The sequence below is a fragment of the Arvicola amphibius genome, chromosome 17, assembly GCF_903992535.2.
Source record: "Arvicola amphibius chromosome 17, mArvAmp1.2, whole genome shotgun sequence".
NCBI lineage: Eukaryota > Metazoa > Chordata > Mammalia > Rodentia > Cricetidae > Arvicola > Arvicola amphibius.
Genome location: NC_052063.2, coordinates 4,924,114 through 4,940,021, shown reverse-complemented (window position 1 = coordinate 4,940,021; position 15,908 = coordinate 4,924,114). Strand labels below are relative to the sequence as shown.

Here is a 15,908-nt window from a genome sequence, read left to right as displayed (position 1 = left end):
CGTCGGCAGGTTCTAATAACAGATTGATGGGGGAGTGAGGGAGAGGGAGAGAATTCGGGGAGGCTGTTAGGACTTCCAGGACTTCTGCAGCGCATAAAGAGTCGGTGGCCATTTGGTGACAGGAGGAACAGGTACAATGATGAGGGCTGGTGAGATCCAGGGTCCTGCTGTCACTGGTGAGTGAAGTCAAACATGCTCAAAGCTGCCCTCCGTCTTTATATCACACAGAACCGAACCCGAGTTATAACGCCATCTGCACTGTGAAGCACGGGCGCGCTAATTTTCAAGAGTATCAGCTTACTGAGCGCCAACACAGCAATTTTCCATTGCTGTCTCTGTGCAGTCGGCCACAGGATGACCGCTAGTCGTCTTTGAAAAACAAATCACCAAAAAAAAAAAAAAAAAAAAGCTAGGAAAATTATCTGTTGTGGTAAGCTAAGGCCCACCAGACCAAAAGGAGCCAACCTGGAGTCTGCCTGGAGCTGCCAAAGGTCCCCTCTGTGCCTAACCAGAAGGAGCTACCAAGCGGTATTTCCAGAGCGCCTAGCAAGAGGTTCTGATCATGCCTAGCCAATGAGAGATGAGCTTGAGGTGTCAACTGTCAAGGGATAAGACCGCCTGAGTGCTGGGAGGGTATTAAGTGTTTTCCCTGTTGTTAAATACATGAGTCGGCTGTAAGCCTTCTACCCGACAGCGTCTGTGGTCATTGACATTGTTGCCTTTTCACCCCCCCCCCCCAGGAAGACGTTAGGACCCAGCTTGTGGCTAGTGGGTTGCCCAGAAGATGCAGCAGGTGGGAGGGCGGGCGCACAGCCTCGCCAAGGGTCAAGCCCAGGTGATAAGCTTTATTTTCCCTCCGTGTGTTGGCTCACACCAGAAAATCCAACTTCGCCAACTTCAGGGCACTCTGACGTATTAGTAAAACAATCCCTTACCCCCCAGTTCAATCCAGACGCTCGCTCCCTTCTCTGCCCTAAGGAATGTGTGTCTTGACCACTGACTTGGAAATCAGCCGCCGCCACTGTCTGCAGTACTCCATGCCTGAATGTTAGCTATGTTGTTTTTATCTTTTAAAAAAATTATTTCTTTTTGCCTGCATGTATGTCTGCACACCACATGCATGCAGTGCCTGTGGAGGCCAGGACAGGGCATCAGATCCCTTGTGCCTGGAGTCACAGACAGCTGTAAGCTGTTACATGGATTCTGGGAACCAAACCTAGGTACCCTGGAAGAAAAGCCAGTATTCTTAAATGTTGAGTCACCGCTACAGTCCCAGCCTTGTTCCTTATTTTACATTTTCTCCTGTGCTAGCCAGGCATGTAAACAGCTTACTAAACAGGGCACAGCTTCTGGAACCTTCATTATTGTAATGGCGAGATACTTAGAATATTATACGGCACTAACGCAAATTAAAACCTGATACGGAGGGGCTGGAGACATAGCTCAGCTGTTAAGGGCTGCTCTTCCAGAGGACCAGGGTTCAATCCCCAGCACCCCACATGGCAGCTGCCTATAACTACAGTTCCAAGGGATTCAACACCCTCACACAGGCCTGACTGCACACAAAACACCAGTGCACATAAAAGAAAATTAAAAACTAAAAACAAATAAACAGACCAGTTGAATTTGCCCTTAAAAAATTATATGAAAATTAATGTCACTTTTTACAGATAAAATGCTAGATTTGCCACTTGAAGCTTTTCCTTCAGACACCGCCCCTAAACCAGCAGTTCTCAACCTGTGGACTGTGACCCCTTTGGAGGTCATATTTACATTATAATTCATAACAGCAGCAACGTTACAGTTATGAAGTAGCAATGGAATAACGTTATGTGGAGTCATCACCACATGAGGACTGTGTTCAAGGGTCACAGTGTTAGGAAGGCTGAGAACCACTGGTCTAGACCAGTTTCCTCAGGATGCTTCTCTCTGCCATCAGGGAGACTAGTTGGTAAAGTCTGAGATTAGGTGAACTACGATATTGTTTATAAAAATAATCTCTGACATACCATACAATGTCACTAGTTTTTAGAAGTATAAATGCCATTAGAAGGAGGCTTGTTTTAACAGGTAGAAATGTTTCTGCGTGTGTGTGTGTGGTGTGTACACATCTGTGCAAACATGTGTGGAAGTCAATGATCAACACGGGATATCTCCCTCAGTTGCTCTCTGTCCTAAGCTTTTGAGGCAGAGTCTCTCATTAGGCCTGGAGCCCGCCAATTCTGCTGGACTGGACAGCCGCCGAGCTCCGGGGTCCACCTGTCTCCATCTCTCTCCAGCCCTGGGACTGGAGAACCACGCTTCTACACTCATCTTTAACGCAGGTGCTGAATGGCAAGAGCTCAGTTCTCGGGCTTGCGGAGTGAGTACTGCGCTGGCTGAGCCATCTCCCTGCGCCCTGCGTTTTCCACTTCTAGGGTTCTATTTGAATAATCACGGCATTCATAATCAGTCACCGGGCAACTTTCACAAGATGGCAGCCAAAGCCAATCTGCATCTCACTGAGTCCCTGTGACGTGATGGCAGCTATGATGCCACAGGCACCCCTCCCTCGTTGGCCACAGGGCTGAGCTGGTGCCACCTGACACTGGCTTTGCCCAGGCTGCTCCCTCAGATTTAGCTGCAGCTGGCTTGTAAAATATGCTAATGAACACAGCCATTCACCACTTCTGAGGCTGGCGTTTACCTAACACACCAGGCTTCCAGTGACCCAGAACTATTTCCCTGAGATGGCTGGAAGTGGCCACGATTACAAGAAGTGAGCATTCTTATTGTCCCTACTGTGACTAAAACTCTCAGATTAATTGACTCCTGAAAGTTGTCCTCTGTTTTCCACAGACACGGCATGGCACACATTCATGTATACACAACACACACACGGCACGGCACACATGCATGTATACACAACACACACACGGCACGGCACACATGCATGTATACACAACACACACACGGCACGGCACACATGCATGTATACACAACACACACACGGCACGGCACACATGCATGTATACACAACACACACACGGCACGGCACACATGCATGTATACACAACACACACACGGCACGGCACACATGCATGTGTACACACACACACGGCACGGCACACATGCATGTGTACACACACACACACACACGGCACGGCACACATGCATGTATACACAACACATACAATAAAAATGTAATTTAAAATTAGTGAAAAATGAGGGTACAGTTCTTCATCAAAGGACGTCAGGACAGGAACTCGAGCAGGGCGGGAGCCTGGAGGCAGGAGCTGATGCTGAGGCCATGGAGGATGCTGCTTACTGGCCTGCTTCCATGGCTCACTCAGCCTGCTTCTGCCACGCGCAGCGCCCGTGTCTGCACTCTGTGCACTGGCACCCAGTTCGCGAGATTCGGGCAAGGGGCAGGAGGTTAAAATACACAAACACAGACAGAAAGACAGCGACATGGGTCATCCTTGAATTCCCCAAGAATGCCCCCTTTATTGTGTTCAGGGGCAGATTATATAGAGATATCCACGCCTCAGATAAACCCACCAGAAACCACTCTGCTGCCATCAGGAACTCCTGAAGGTCTCGTGGTCAGAGCAGCTGTAGGCACTCAGATCAGGGGATTACAAGAAATTCAGGATCTGGGGTCTCACTGCTCCCAACATGCTTCCTTTCCTTTTTTCTGTTTATGATTTTAAATCATAGAGCTTTCTGCCTGATCACAAAATGCAGCTCCCTCCATCCTGATGAGACTTAGTCTGTAGGATGATGTCTCTAAGATCCTTTCTTCCCGTCTAATGTGCTGTATGCATGAATCACCCACGAGCTGACCGGTCACCCGCTACAGACGCTGCCATCTGCACCACAAGACTGGAACAAACTGTCCCAAGACAGAAATGAGAAAAGGATCCTGGGAATATGCATCATCTATTACAAACACTGGTTTGCTACACTCTAGAGGGAACGACGGAAGACCTCTACATGGTGCTTGTAAAAGTGCAAGGCATGTTAATCAAGTACTTGCCCCTCGCCTACCCATTAACATAACACAGCACACCCAGGTAATCCTTAGAGCTGTTCTGCTGCCTCTGGGGAAGAGTTGACAAGCATCATCTGAAAGAGCTGGCCTCTCACTTCTGCCTACGTGGACATCACAGACAGAAGAGCTCCCCGAAGCGGACATATGGCATTTAATTAGTGTTTACTGGATGCTTGCCACTGGGCACTTTGCAAGGTGCCTCGTAGACATCTGATGCCTCATTTAACCCACCTGTCCTCACCAGGCTCAGTCACAATCAGTGTCTTGGTTAGGGTTTCTATTACCGTGGAGGAACACCATAACCAAAGCAAGTCGGGGAGGAAAGGATTTACACTTGCACAGCACTATTCATCACCGGAGGAAGTCAGGACAGGAACTCAAGCAGGGCAGGAACCTGGAGGCAGGAGCTGATGCAGAGGCCATGGAGGGGAGCTGCTTGCTGGCTTGCTCAGTCTGCTTTCTTCTAGAATCCAGAACCACCAGCCCAGGGATAGATGGCACCACCCGCAGATGGGTGAGCCCTCTGCATCAATCACTAATTAAGAAAATGCCTTATGGCCAGATCTTCTGGAGGCATTTTCTCAGTTGAGGTTCTCTACTCTCTGACGACTCTAGCTTGTGTCAAGTTGACACAAAACCAGCCAGCACAATCAGTGAACAAAAATGAGCTTGGATGCTCACAGCGGTCCTTCAGCAGGGGCTCACGGAACATCTGCCGCTAGGGACGGGGAGAGCCAGCTGACGATTTTACTTACACTTGTGGATCAAGATGTTGGTGGAGGGGCCGGCAAACAAACAGATGGCCAGATGGCTGGGCCCCTAAGCGTTCCTGTTCTACCCACTTCTCTACGCCCTTCCTCCAGCCTGGTCCAAGACTCCCGCAGATTACTCTGCCCGCAGACGCGCATACGCAGGGTTTCTCCGTTCCTGTACCTCTGATGTGGCACCCTACCAGTTTTTCTGTCAGGAGAGGGATATCATCATTTAATGGTGTCCCTGGGCCTCAATTACTAAAAGTCGGTACATAACAACCTTTAAGGGTACCAGGTACAGGGGGAAGGCCACCACAACGACACCAGTCACCTATGTATCAGCTCTGTCTTCCTTTCCATCTCCCGCCACAAGAGCCTTGGTGCATTTTGTGTACGGCAGGGACACAGAAATTCTCCAGCATTGTACGTCGATGACAGAGGACAACTTGTAGGGATCAGGAATCTGTTCTCTATGTCTACTACATGGGTCCTGGGACTCAAACTCAGGTCACCAGACTTGGTGACTGGCACCTTTACTCACTGGCCCATCTCACTGGCCCCTTCATTTGCCCTTTTGATTGTTCTCCCGATGTCAAGGCCTTTACTCTGATTCATTGGGGACAAGGGGTAGTTTCTCAACATCATCGCCACTGACACGGTAATTGTTTGCTGCGAGGGACTGTCCTATATATTAACAGAATTCCTTGGCCTCTGCACATTAAAGCCGACAGCACTACTTCATTCCATGCCTGGCTAGGACGACCTAACATGTCTCCAGATGTTGTGAAACACCAGATGTTGTGAAACATCCCTGGAGGAAACATCACCACCATCTGAAACAGCCCTGGCCTCCTCTGTCCCCTGCTTGAGTGCTTCTGGTCCTCCCTTGGGCTCACGCAGCATCAAGAAAGCCACCCTGACCTACGCCACGGACGAATCTATTCCAGCTGCTGGTGTCTCCCACCACGCTCTCTACATCTTTGTAGCAATGCCCACAGTGGTGATGAAGTGGCATTTAGTGCCCCACTGTACCGGCTCCTTGTCAGCAGGAACCACGTCTTCTCCTTGACTGTTGTGCCCCCAGGGGCCTGGTTAAGCATTTCCTAACAGAAGGAATGAGTGAGGCACCCTGTGGGGACAGCAGAGTTTTAAGGTTTCAGAGATGCCACCTCTGACCTCAGGTTGCTAAGTACAAAATGGGAAGTTAAGTTTTATCTCCTGAGCAAGCTAGCTACCCTGAGAAGCTGCTGAGGGCATAAAAATACACATTTCTTCTGAAGAACCAAATCCAAGAAACCATATTCCAGGACCAAGTAAGTCATGGACCAAAAGGCCAAATTCCCTAGAGAGTGGAGGGAAATTCATCCTCATAAGGGCGCAGAGGCCGAAAGCCCAGAGGTAGCAGCTGGCCTTCTGTAACTGCTGCTCCACCTTATCCAAGGACTAGGACAGAAATCATTCCCAACCTTCCCAACCCAGGGAAAAGATTCAGGGGTCAGTCACCAATACCAACACAGCTCACCACTGTTCAAAGCCAACCCCTGCCACGCATCTGAGACATGCAAAGGGCTGTCAGCTCTCTGTTCTCAGGGGGAGGTGGGAGTCCATACCTGGGAATCAGCTCACACTCCTCAGCTGGAACCAAAGATGGGTGTGCCCTGTAGCAGACGTGGGTCACACACAGGATAGAACCAGCAGAGAATCACCTGCTATTGGGCCCGAACCCCCATCCGCATTCCACATATACACCCTGAGAATCAGAGGCTAAGACCTCCAGAGGCTATGGGAAGACTCAGCAACCCATCTAAACGAAAGTGGCCTGGGTTTGGTCTCAATAGGGATGCCTAAGTGACTGCTCTAAGCATGGTTGTAGGAGTGGTCTTGGAAGGATGCCCTTTAGGTATTTGACACTTGCCAAACCTGAGGTCTTCACACTTACATGGGAAGGACCTCCTGCCCTCTGCATGCTCCCTCACTGGGTTAGCAAAGAGAGAGAGGCCCACAAACCCACCTCTCTCCTCCATTTTGGTCTTGCTGTCTGTTGCAGGTCTAGCTAGGGGAGCCACAAAGCCTCTACTTTGGCTCTGGAACCTGCTATTCCCTGAGACTGGTCACCTTAATGCTAGTTCCAGGACAGGCTCCAAAGCTACAGAGGAACCCTATCTCAAAAAGAAAAGAAAAACTACAAACTTCACAGATAACTTTCCACAGAAACAGCCCGTGATTGCATCTACATGATAGAGGGCAAACCGTTATCAGGGACAGGCAAAGAGGAAGACCGAGGAAAGGAAATGGTTTTGAACTGAAGCTGGTATCTTTGACATCTGTTGCTCTGGCCAATCTCTGGTAACAGTGAGGTAATTGTTCTCTGGAGTAGCCGTCTCAGATCACATGACTCAGCTGTGACTCCCAGGCCTGCCTGGCCCCGAGGCTCTGCGGACACTAGGGTGGCTGACTAGGGTATAATAAGGGCACTCAGCCCCAGGGCAAGGCAGACTAGCGGGGGCGGGGTGGGGGGAGGGGGCACAGCAGAGAAGTTGGAGGCCACACCTGTTTGGGGCAGGCTGCCTGAGGGAGCTGAAGACAGGACAAGGAGAATTCATGACATCATTCAAGCACCTTGATCCAACGCGCCAGAGGTTTAGCTTGTCCAGTTACACCAGCTAGCAAGTTCATTTAAGAAAACCGGTCTGGCCGGGCAGTGGTGGCGCACGCCTTTAATCCCAGCACTGGGGAGGCAGAGGCAGGCGGATCTCTGAGTTCGAGGCCAGCCTGGTCTACAAGAGCTAGAGCTAGTTCCAGGACAGGCTCTAAAACTACAGAGAAACCCTGACTCAAAAAAAAAAAAAAAAAAAAAAAGAAAACCGGTCTGAGCTGGGATCTGTCACTCGCAATCCAGGACTCCTGATGACAATCAGTACCCACTGCCAGTGACCAGGGATTCAAAATGCAAAGGGATGACACTTTCAACATTAGCAAGCCTTGGCTCAGCTACTCCAAAGGGTCTTACTGTCCAAAGCATTCTCTCCTTCCCTCTGCCCACAGGCCTGCTCCTATATGAGGCCACCCGAAAGCTTATGCGTCACGCAAAGGTCTCCGGGGCCCCTCTGAAATGTCTCAACAGTGACTTTTCTTCTTTAAACTAAGCCGTTGTTGTGTACCGATTCCCACATTGAATTCCCTCTTCTCTCACACTATGACATGGTTCTTATGTGTGCAGTGGCCTCCTCTCCCCAGCCTGAGCAGTCCCGACTATTCACAGCCTATCAGCAGGCCTCAGGTTTCTAGAAAGACTTCCGAGAACAAAAACGAGTTTCAGAACATGAAACGGACAAGTTACACATATGAATCATGTTTGAAAATATAGAGTAACCACACATTGATCAGAGTAAGTAACTTACCTTCACTGAAAATGAGGTTAAAAGGATGCAAGGTAAAAAAAATCACCCTTCATCCATCCATCCATCCAAGCATCCATCCGTCCGTCCGTCCATCCATCCATCCATCCAACCATCCATCCACCAATCCATCCGTCCGTCCATCCATCCATCCATCCATCATCCACCCACGCATCCAACCAACCAACCATCTGTGCTCCAGAATTTACTTGGCACCTTCTGGTTAATAAACATTTTCCATTTACCAAGAGTTGAGCCGTGACTAAGACATAGTCTCTGCTTTACCAATCAACTAGGCTTTGACAGCAGTGTCCCCCAAAGAGAAAGACTTTTTTTTTTTTTTTTTTTTTTTTTTTTTTTGGTTTTTCGAGACAGGGTTTCTCTGTAGCTTTGAAGCCTATCCTGGAACTAGCTCTTGTAGACCAGGCTGGTCTCGAACTCACAGAGATCCGCCTGCCTCTGCCTCCCGAGTGCTGGGATTAAAGGCGTGCGCCACCACCGCCCGGCGACTTTTTTTTTTTTTAAAGAAAGTTCTGCTGGGCAATGGTGGCGCACGCTTTTAATCCCAGCACTGGGGAGGCAGAGGCAGGCGGATCTCTGAGTTCAAGGCCAGCCTGGTCTACAAGAGCTAGTTCCAGAACAGGCTCTAAAGCTACAGTGAAACCCTGTCTCAAAAAAGGAAGGAAGGAAGGAAGGAAGGAAGGAAGGAAGGAAGGAAGGAAGGAAGGAAGGAAGATAGTTCTATGTGATCCCTAACCTTTCTCCATTGCACAAATTCCATTAATATTATAGTTCATGATTCTTTCGAATTCACAGAGATTCACCTGACTCTGCCTCCCCGAGTGCTGGGATTAAAGGCTCAGGGACTACCCCTTGAACCACACTGCCAACCAGTTCAGGTTTCTTGTGTGACCCTCCCAATAAAAGTACATTCTTGAACATTAAAATGGGAGGGAGGGAGGGAGGGAGGGAGGGACCTTCAACATGTTGGCCAGTACTTCTGAAACCATTCTGTCGTTTTAGCTGCTTTTGTTTTGTAAGACAGGCTCTCACCCCATAGCCCCGGCTGGCAGGCAACTTATAATATAGATCAGGCTGGCCTCAAATTCAAAAGATCCACTTGCCTCTGTCTGTCAAGTGCTGGTATTAAAGGTACACGCCACCATTCCTAGCAAAATAATTACTTTCTAATAAAACCCCTGATGCTAAAAATAAATAATAAAGCAGTGAGAGATGGCCCCCACCCACATGATCAGCTGCGATTAACTCATTTTGAGCATGGCTAAGAATTAGTTTGTGCGGGCCAGGGACTGTGCCCTCGGATGGGTCTCTTTCAGGTCATCTTTTATCTATCTATCTATCATCTATCTATCTATCTATCTATCTATCTATCTATCTATCTATCTATCTATCATCTGTCTGTCTGTCTGTCTGTCTGTCTACCTGCCTACCTACCTACGTACCTACTTATTTTGCCTCTGACCCAGGACACACTAGAAACCCACAGTTTAATCAGGACACCGATCATGAACAAACATGACCACACACACTTCTTTCCTGAAACTGGACCAGTTAAGAAACCAGTCACAGAGGCAACTTGAGCTGAACCCGGTTTTCAATCCTCTTTGCCATGGAAAAGAAGTACTTTTCATTAATACAAAAACATGACCCTAAACAGGGAGGTGAGGGGGACATCCTTGTCGGTAGGAACAGGCAGACTTCAACTGAGACGACTTTCTTAAGTGAGTTAATTTTGTTTTGTTCCTAGAAAGTGATATAGTCCCAAGTAAGTCAAGGGGCACACACACACACAAACGACCACGTCCCGGTGATCTACAAACACCTACATTCTGGTAATCTACAAACACCCCTTTTTCTTTTGTCCCTCGCTTGGTGGCATACTGACCTCTCTTGAACTCATTTGGTGGTAAGAACCTGACCTAACTAACTGGCAAGAGGCTATTTATAGGCAGAATTTTCCTCGCGGAGTATAAATATTCATGCTCTTCACCACAGAGAGTGCGGGTATTTGATGGTAAGATAAGGGTAGTTGTAGAAGGTTCAGGAAGGGGTGTGTACATTTGTATATAAAGGATGGGCCTGGAATACAATCTCACCTCAAGAGCACAGCTTAAGACACATAACAACAACTATAATAAGAACGAACACTAATGCTAAAGCCAGAAGCCTTCCTTTTCCTTTGAGTCAATGTCTCACGGTGCAGCCCAGGCTAACCTCTAATGCTCAGACCTCCTGCCTGTCTCCTGAGCACTAACATCACAGTCCTGTTATACCACTTCTGAACCGAGGACACAGTTGATCTAGATTCCTTAAAGGATTCTTAAGGACAGTCTAGTGCTCTGACTTAGAAGGAACTCTGGCTCAGACTCACGTGACTTACAACAAACAAGCTCTTCCCAGCTCCCCTCACCCGCTGCAGTGACTTGCCCTGTCCCAAGGAGACTTGGGACAAAAGGCTAAATGCAGGGCTTATTAGCAAACAAGGTTCTCTCAGCACAAGTACCTACTACAGAGTCCTTGCTGGTATCCTGGCTCCCCTCAGCTCTTCTCAACCGGCCCCCTACCCTAAATTTCTCCAGTTCATGGGCTTCCCTTCCCCAGCTTCTCATTCCTTCTCATTCATATAACCCTGCCATTTGGGTCATGCGCTAGCGCTCTCTCTCTCTCTCTCTCTCTCTCTCTCTCTCTCTCTCTCTCTCTCTCTCTCTCTCTCTCTCTCTGCTCTCTTCCTCTCTCGCTCCCTTCTCCAACCTCCTCTCAGGGCAGATTCACTCTATTGGCCATGTTTAGTCTACTACTTTCTCTCCCGGTTCTGGACTCCTCCAGATGCCTCTCTGGATGCACTCTCCTTCACATCTACAATAAAAACCTCTTCGGCAGACCATGGTGACATCTCATCATTTCATTCTGACCAGGACCTCCACTAGGAGGGCCCACCCTCTAGACTGTCACCTTTGGATCCAATTGTATTTCTATTTTATCAGAATCCCCAAGGGTTTTCCAGAAAGTACCTGGCTAGACTCATAGGGGAAAACAAGTTACTTAGTAGATCCCTTCTTTGACCATATTTTTCCTCAAACTCTGAACCAATGTTCAAACAGCTTATTAAAATACAACAACCCAGGGTTGGGGAGACAGCTTACTCAGTACAGTGCTGGCCCAACATGCATAAAGCCCCGTACTGGGTACAGTGTTGCACAACTATAATCCCAGCACTAGGGAGGTCGAAGCCAGTGGACAGAAAGAAGTTCAAGGTCATCTGGGCAGTGGTGACACACGCCTTTAATCCCAGCACTTAGAAGCCAGAGGCAGGTGGATCTGTGAGTTCTAGGCTGGCCTGGTCTACAAGAGTTAGTTCCAGGACAGGCTCCAAAACCACAGAGAAACCAAGTCTCGAAACACCCCTCCAAAAAAAGTTGAAGGTCATCCAATCCTCAAGTACTTAAGGAGTTGGAGGCTAACCTGCCGTACAAACGTGATCTTGTCTCAAACACACAGGGTGGGGGCAGAGGCTGGAGAGCTGTCTCAGCAGTTCAAGAGTGTAGGGCTCCTCTGGTAGACTGGAGTTTGGACCCCAGCACTCACACTGAGCTGCTCACACCACCTAGAACTCCAGCTCCAGGGGATCTTCACACACACACACACACACACACACACACACACACACACACACAAATATTTAAAAAAAAATACCCACATTGCCTCTAACACTGGAGGGGGAATAATGAACTCATAATTTTACAATGATGTTTTTAACCCTTATATACATCATAACTAGTTAACAAGTGGTTACTACATACATAATCAAAGTACTGTTTCAAAAGAGTATTTCAGGGACTGAGACAAAATAATTTATAGTAACATTAAGAGTGGCATTAGCTATGATGGTTCAATAATGTCATGTGCTATCAATAAGATGATGGGCTTCACACATTTAATTCCCACTGGCGACCCCGATAAGATATTCTTGCCTGTATTTTGAAGAGGAGGAAACTGAGAGAGGTTAGATTTCTTTTCCAAGATCAGATAAGTGTGGGCTGCTTGAGAAACCAAGAAACCATCGAGACTGGGGGTGAAGTCCAGGGGTAAAGCACTTGCCTCCGATGCAGCAAGTCACAGGTTCAGTCCCCAGCAGCGGAAGAAAAGGAGGCGATCTTAATGAGATGTCTTAGGGGATGGATAAGGGCACCGGCTGCCAAACCTGACACCCTGAGTTTGATCCCTGGGAACCACAAAGTGGAGAGAGAACCGCACGCACACATGAACAGGTGACACACGTGTATCCACATGCAGGCACAAAACATAAATAAAGGAAATGAAAACTTCAGAGTTTCTCTTTAGCTTTGGAGCCTGTCCTGGAAGTAGCTCTTGTAGACCAGGCTGGTCTCAAACTCAGAGACCCGCCTGCCTCTGCCTCCCGAGTGCTGGGATTAAAGGCGTGCGCCACCACTGCCCAGCACCACAGGTGTCTGCCATGAATTAGCTGTGTTAACTTCTGCAAATACCTCAGCTGCATAACCTGTAAGGTGGGTAAAATAATACTGTCCATATCAGATGATACTGTGGAGACTAAATTAGTATGCAAAGCCGTCAAGAGAACGCCTAGTAAAGACTATGTTCGCTATTATGGTTATTAGCTGGAACCAAATCAGTCAAATCCAGATTCCATCTACCCAACCCTCCAGCCTCTCCACTTCTCTGTGTAAGCACAGCACAGGCCAGCAGTCACTGTCGTTGTGTGACCTTCTGACACTCCTCATTTCTCTTACTTAACCTACACTTAAAGGTCTGTGCCCACAAGCCAGGCATTGTGGCTTATACCTTTAACCTCCAGACACAGAGGCAGGTGGATCTCTGTGAGTGCAAGGCCAGCCTGGTCTACATAGTGAGACATTATCTCAAAATAAAATAAAAGGAAAATTGATGGGGGGGACTTCAAGGTTGTAACAAACGTATTTTCCACTGTGGTTAATAAACGGCTCACTCAAAATTAACCAGGTTATAAAAACATAACCCAGTGACCTCGGCATGCGGGAGGGCTAAGTCAAGGAAACTTCAAACTTCTGGCTGGCCCGAGCAATTTAGTTGAGGCTATTTTAAAAAAACAAAGTCACCCCAAAGCAGTAAGACACTAACGATGAGACAAAGACAGAGCAGGAGGGAGTGCAATATTAAGAAAATACCCCACACTGACGAGCCTGGGATGTTCTCATTCCCACCTGTAAGACTACTTTTTTTTCCCCCATTGGCCCTGTAACCACTAAAAACACACCCAGCCCCATGCCATATAATTCAGCCAGTCGCTAAACACAGGCTTAGTCTGCACACAGTGGCAGTGCCTGGCACTGGGCTTCCGCTAGAGTCGCCGCGTTTAAACAGATAACCACCTCCTCTACAGATGACCTGCACTACAGTCCAGCGTGGGCGCAGACGGCACGCATGTATACTGTGGCATTTTACAAAACCACTCTGATCATTTTAGAACCCTTTAAGCCTCTTACTAAAATATAAACGAATACGTAAAATTGGGAGACACACTTCAGGCCATTTGCAAACACAACTTTTCTTCCTGTTTCCAGAAGCAGTGTTTTGTTGAATCACACCCACGTGCTCACCCATTTCTGACACGCTCGTCACCCTGTGCACACCGAAGACAGAGTACCATACCAGGCTGTCAACAATCAAATTACTGTAAAATTTAAAACAAAGAGGAATGTCTAATTTCAGTCCAAAGACGTCCAAGGTATGTCTCCAAAGAAGCACAAGATCCACTTACCCTGGTGCTTCCCACCTCCCAAACCAGTTGCCTGTGCCCTTTGAATAGTTTACAATCTAACCAAACTGCTTTACTGCACATAAATTAAGCGCAGGTCTCGGCCCAAGAAAGACTAGTGCCCTGATCTAAAAAGTATTATTATGCCCCGTGACGCAAGAGTCTGTGCAGGCTCCCAAGAGGTCCCGGGCTGGAGACCAAGGTCGGCAATTTTAGTCACCTGACAAGGACCCTACTCTCAGCTCATCTAGATAAGCACTTGGTGCCTCCCAACAGCGTGAGCGGTCTTACTAATTAAGGCCTCCACCCGCTGACATACAGCTGTTTAATACAGCACAGAATGAAAAAGGGGGGGAAAGTTGAGAAAAAAATCTCCATGCTGCAAAATTCATAAGCAAAACCGCACGTGCCTCTTAAAGTCTGAAATCCAGAAGAAACCGGATTAAGAGAAGGTGTTTTGCCAAAGGTGAGCGATTAATAGGGTGGCACCGGAGGACTGGATCTGAAGGAGGACCAAGGCATGAAGGATCGCGACAGGAAAAACAAAAAAAAACATCAACTGCATGTCCCCGAAGGGAGTTTCACCGGTGCAAGGCCTGCGAGCCGAAGTCAAATGACTGGAGGGCTCTTGGGGACAGCCCGGGGAAGGAAGGGAACTGGCACCCAGGAGCACGGGAAGCCCGGAGAGCCAGTGCAGCTGCCGCAGCCGAGCCTGGGAGAAGATGCTGCCGGCGGCCGGGGCGGGTGGGCTGCGTGCTGGTCCTCAGGCTGCAGCGAGGATGGGGGACGCAGGAGGGGGGGACGCCTGCAGCGCGCGGGGTTCAGCCGGGTGGAAAAGGGCTGCGCACGCGGCTGCGGGGCTCGGGCTCCGCGACTCACCTCTCCGAACTGGAAAGCCGAGACGATGGTGACAACGACGCCCACGAAGCAGACGTAGAGCCCATACCTGTGGGAGAGGCAGGTATAGGTCTGTCTCTGCAGGAGCTTGAGCAGCATCACCCCGGCCCCGCCACCCCACGCCGGCAGGAGCCCGCGCCTGGCCACCGCCGTCTCAGCGAGCCGCCATACACCGGCGCGCTTGGCTCGCAGCCCCCGGGTCGCCGCGCATGGTCGCTCCGGCGACCGACAGCCCGCTGGGCTCCACGCCGTGGCCGCCGCTTCCGGGAGCCCGGAGCCCACGCCCTCGGCGCGGCGGAGGCGGACCCGAGGCCCGCAAGGCGGCGAGCGCCGCCCGGGTTGGCCTCCGAGAGGCGGCGGCGATTGCGGCGGCGGCGGGTCGCCAGCGCCACCTGGAGGGCGGAGGGGGCAAGGGCAGGCGCGCACCCTGCCGTCTGCGCGTGCGCGGCGGGCTCTGTCTTCTGGGCCTTGGCCGGGCCAGCCCGGTGGGACCCACCCAGTTCCACAGGTGACTGACCAGGACTGTCCCCTGAAGAACCCTGCTTGGCAGTGCCACCGGGTCAAAAAGCACGGCTTCATCTAAAGTTTAGACTTGAGACAAATGTGAGAGTGACCGTGGTTAGGGAACACATTCAGCTTGCCCCCAAACGACAATCTACTCTGTGTGTTCTTACACGAGGTTTGGCTAGTTATTAAAAACGAAAGTCACTAATCAAGGCATTTGCCAAATACATTTTTGAGGCCACAGGTTAGGCTGGCTGCGGCAAAGCAGAGAAAATTCTAACAGGTTTAAATACTATCTGATGCCTTAGCTTTGGATAGGTGATTTGTTATGAATATTTTATTTTTATTTTTAACTATATTTAGCTGTGTGTGTGTGTGTGTGTGTGTGTGTGCTCCTTTGTGTGCGTGGGGTGAGGGTCGGTTGTTTCTGTCCTTATACTCTATAGCTTCAGGGAACTGAACCCAGGTAGTGAGGTTTGGAAGCAAGCACTTGGCCGTCATGGGTAATTTCAGTGCCCCTCAAATACAAC

General features: G+C 49.3%; 1 protein-coding gene across 1 annotated transcript in view; it reads right to left on the bottom strand.

The window, feature by feature from the left end:
• Positions 1–15,132, bottom strand: part of Gnptab (N-acetylglucosamine-1-phosphate transferase subunits alpha and beta) — a 64,597-nt gene extending 49,465 nt beyond the window's left edge. The window contains exon 1 of the mRNA XM_038315020.1: positions 14,857–15,132. Within this exon, the coding sequence (XP_038170948.1) occupies positions 14,857–14,973 (117 nt within the window). The 5' untranslated portion in view covers positions 14,974–15,132. The remainder of the gene's footprint in view (positions 1–14,856) is intronic.
• Between the last annotated feature and the right edge of the window lie 776 nt (positions 15,133–15,908).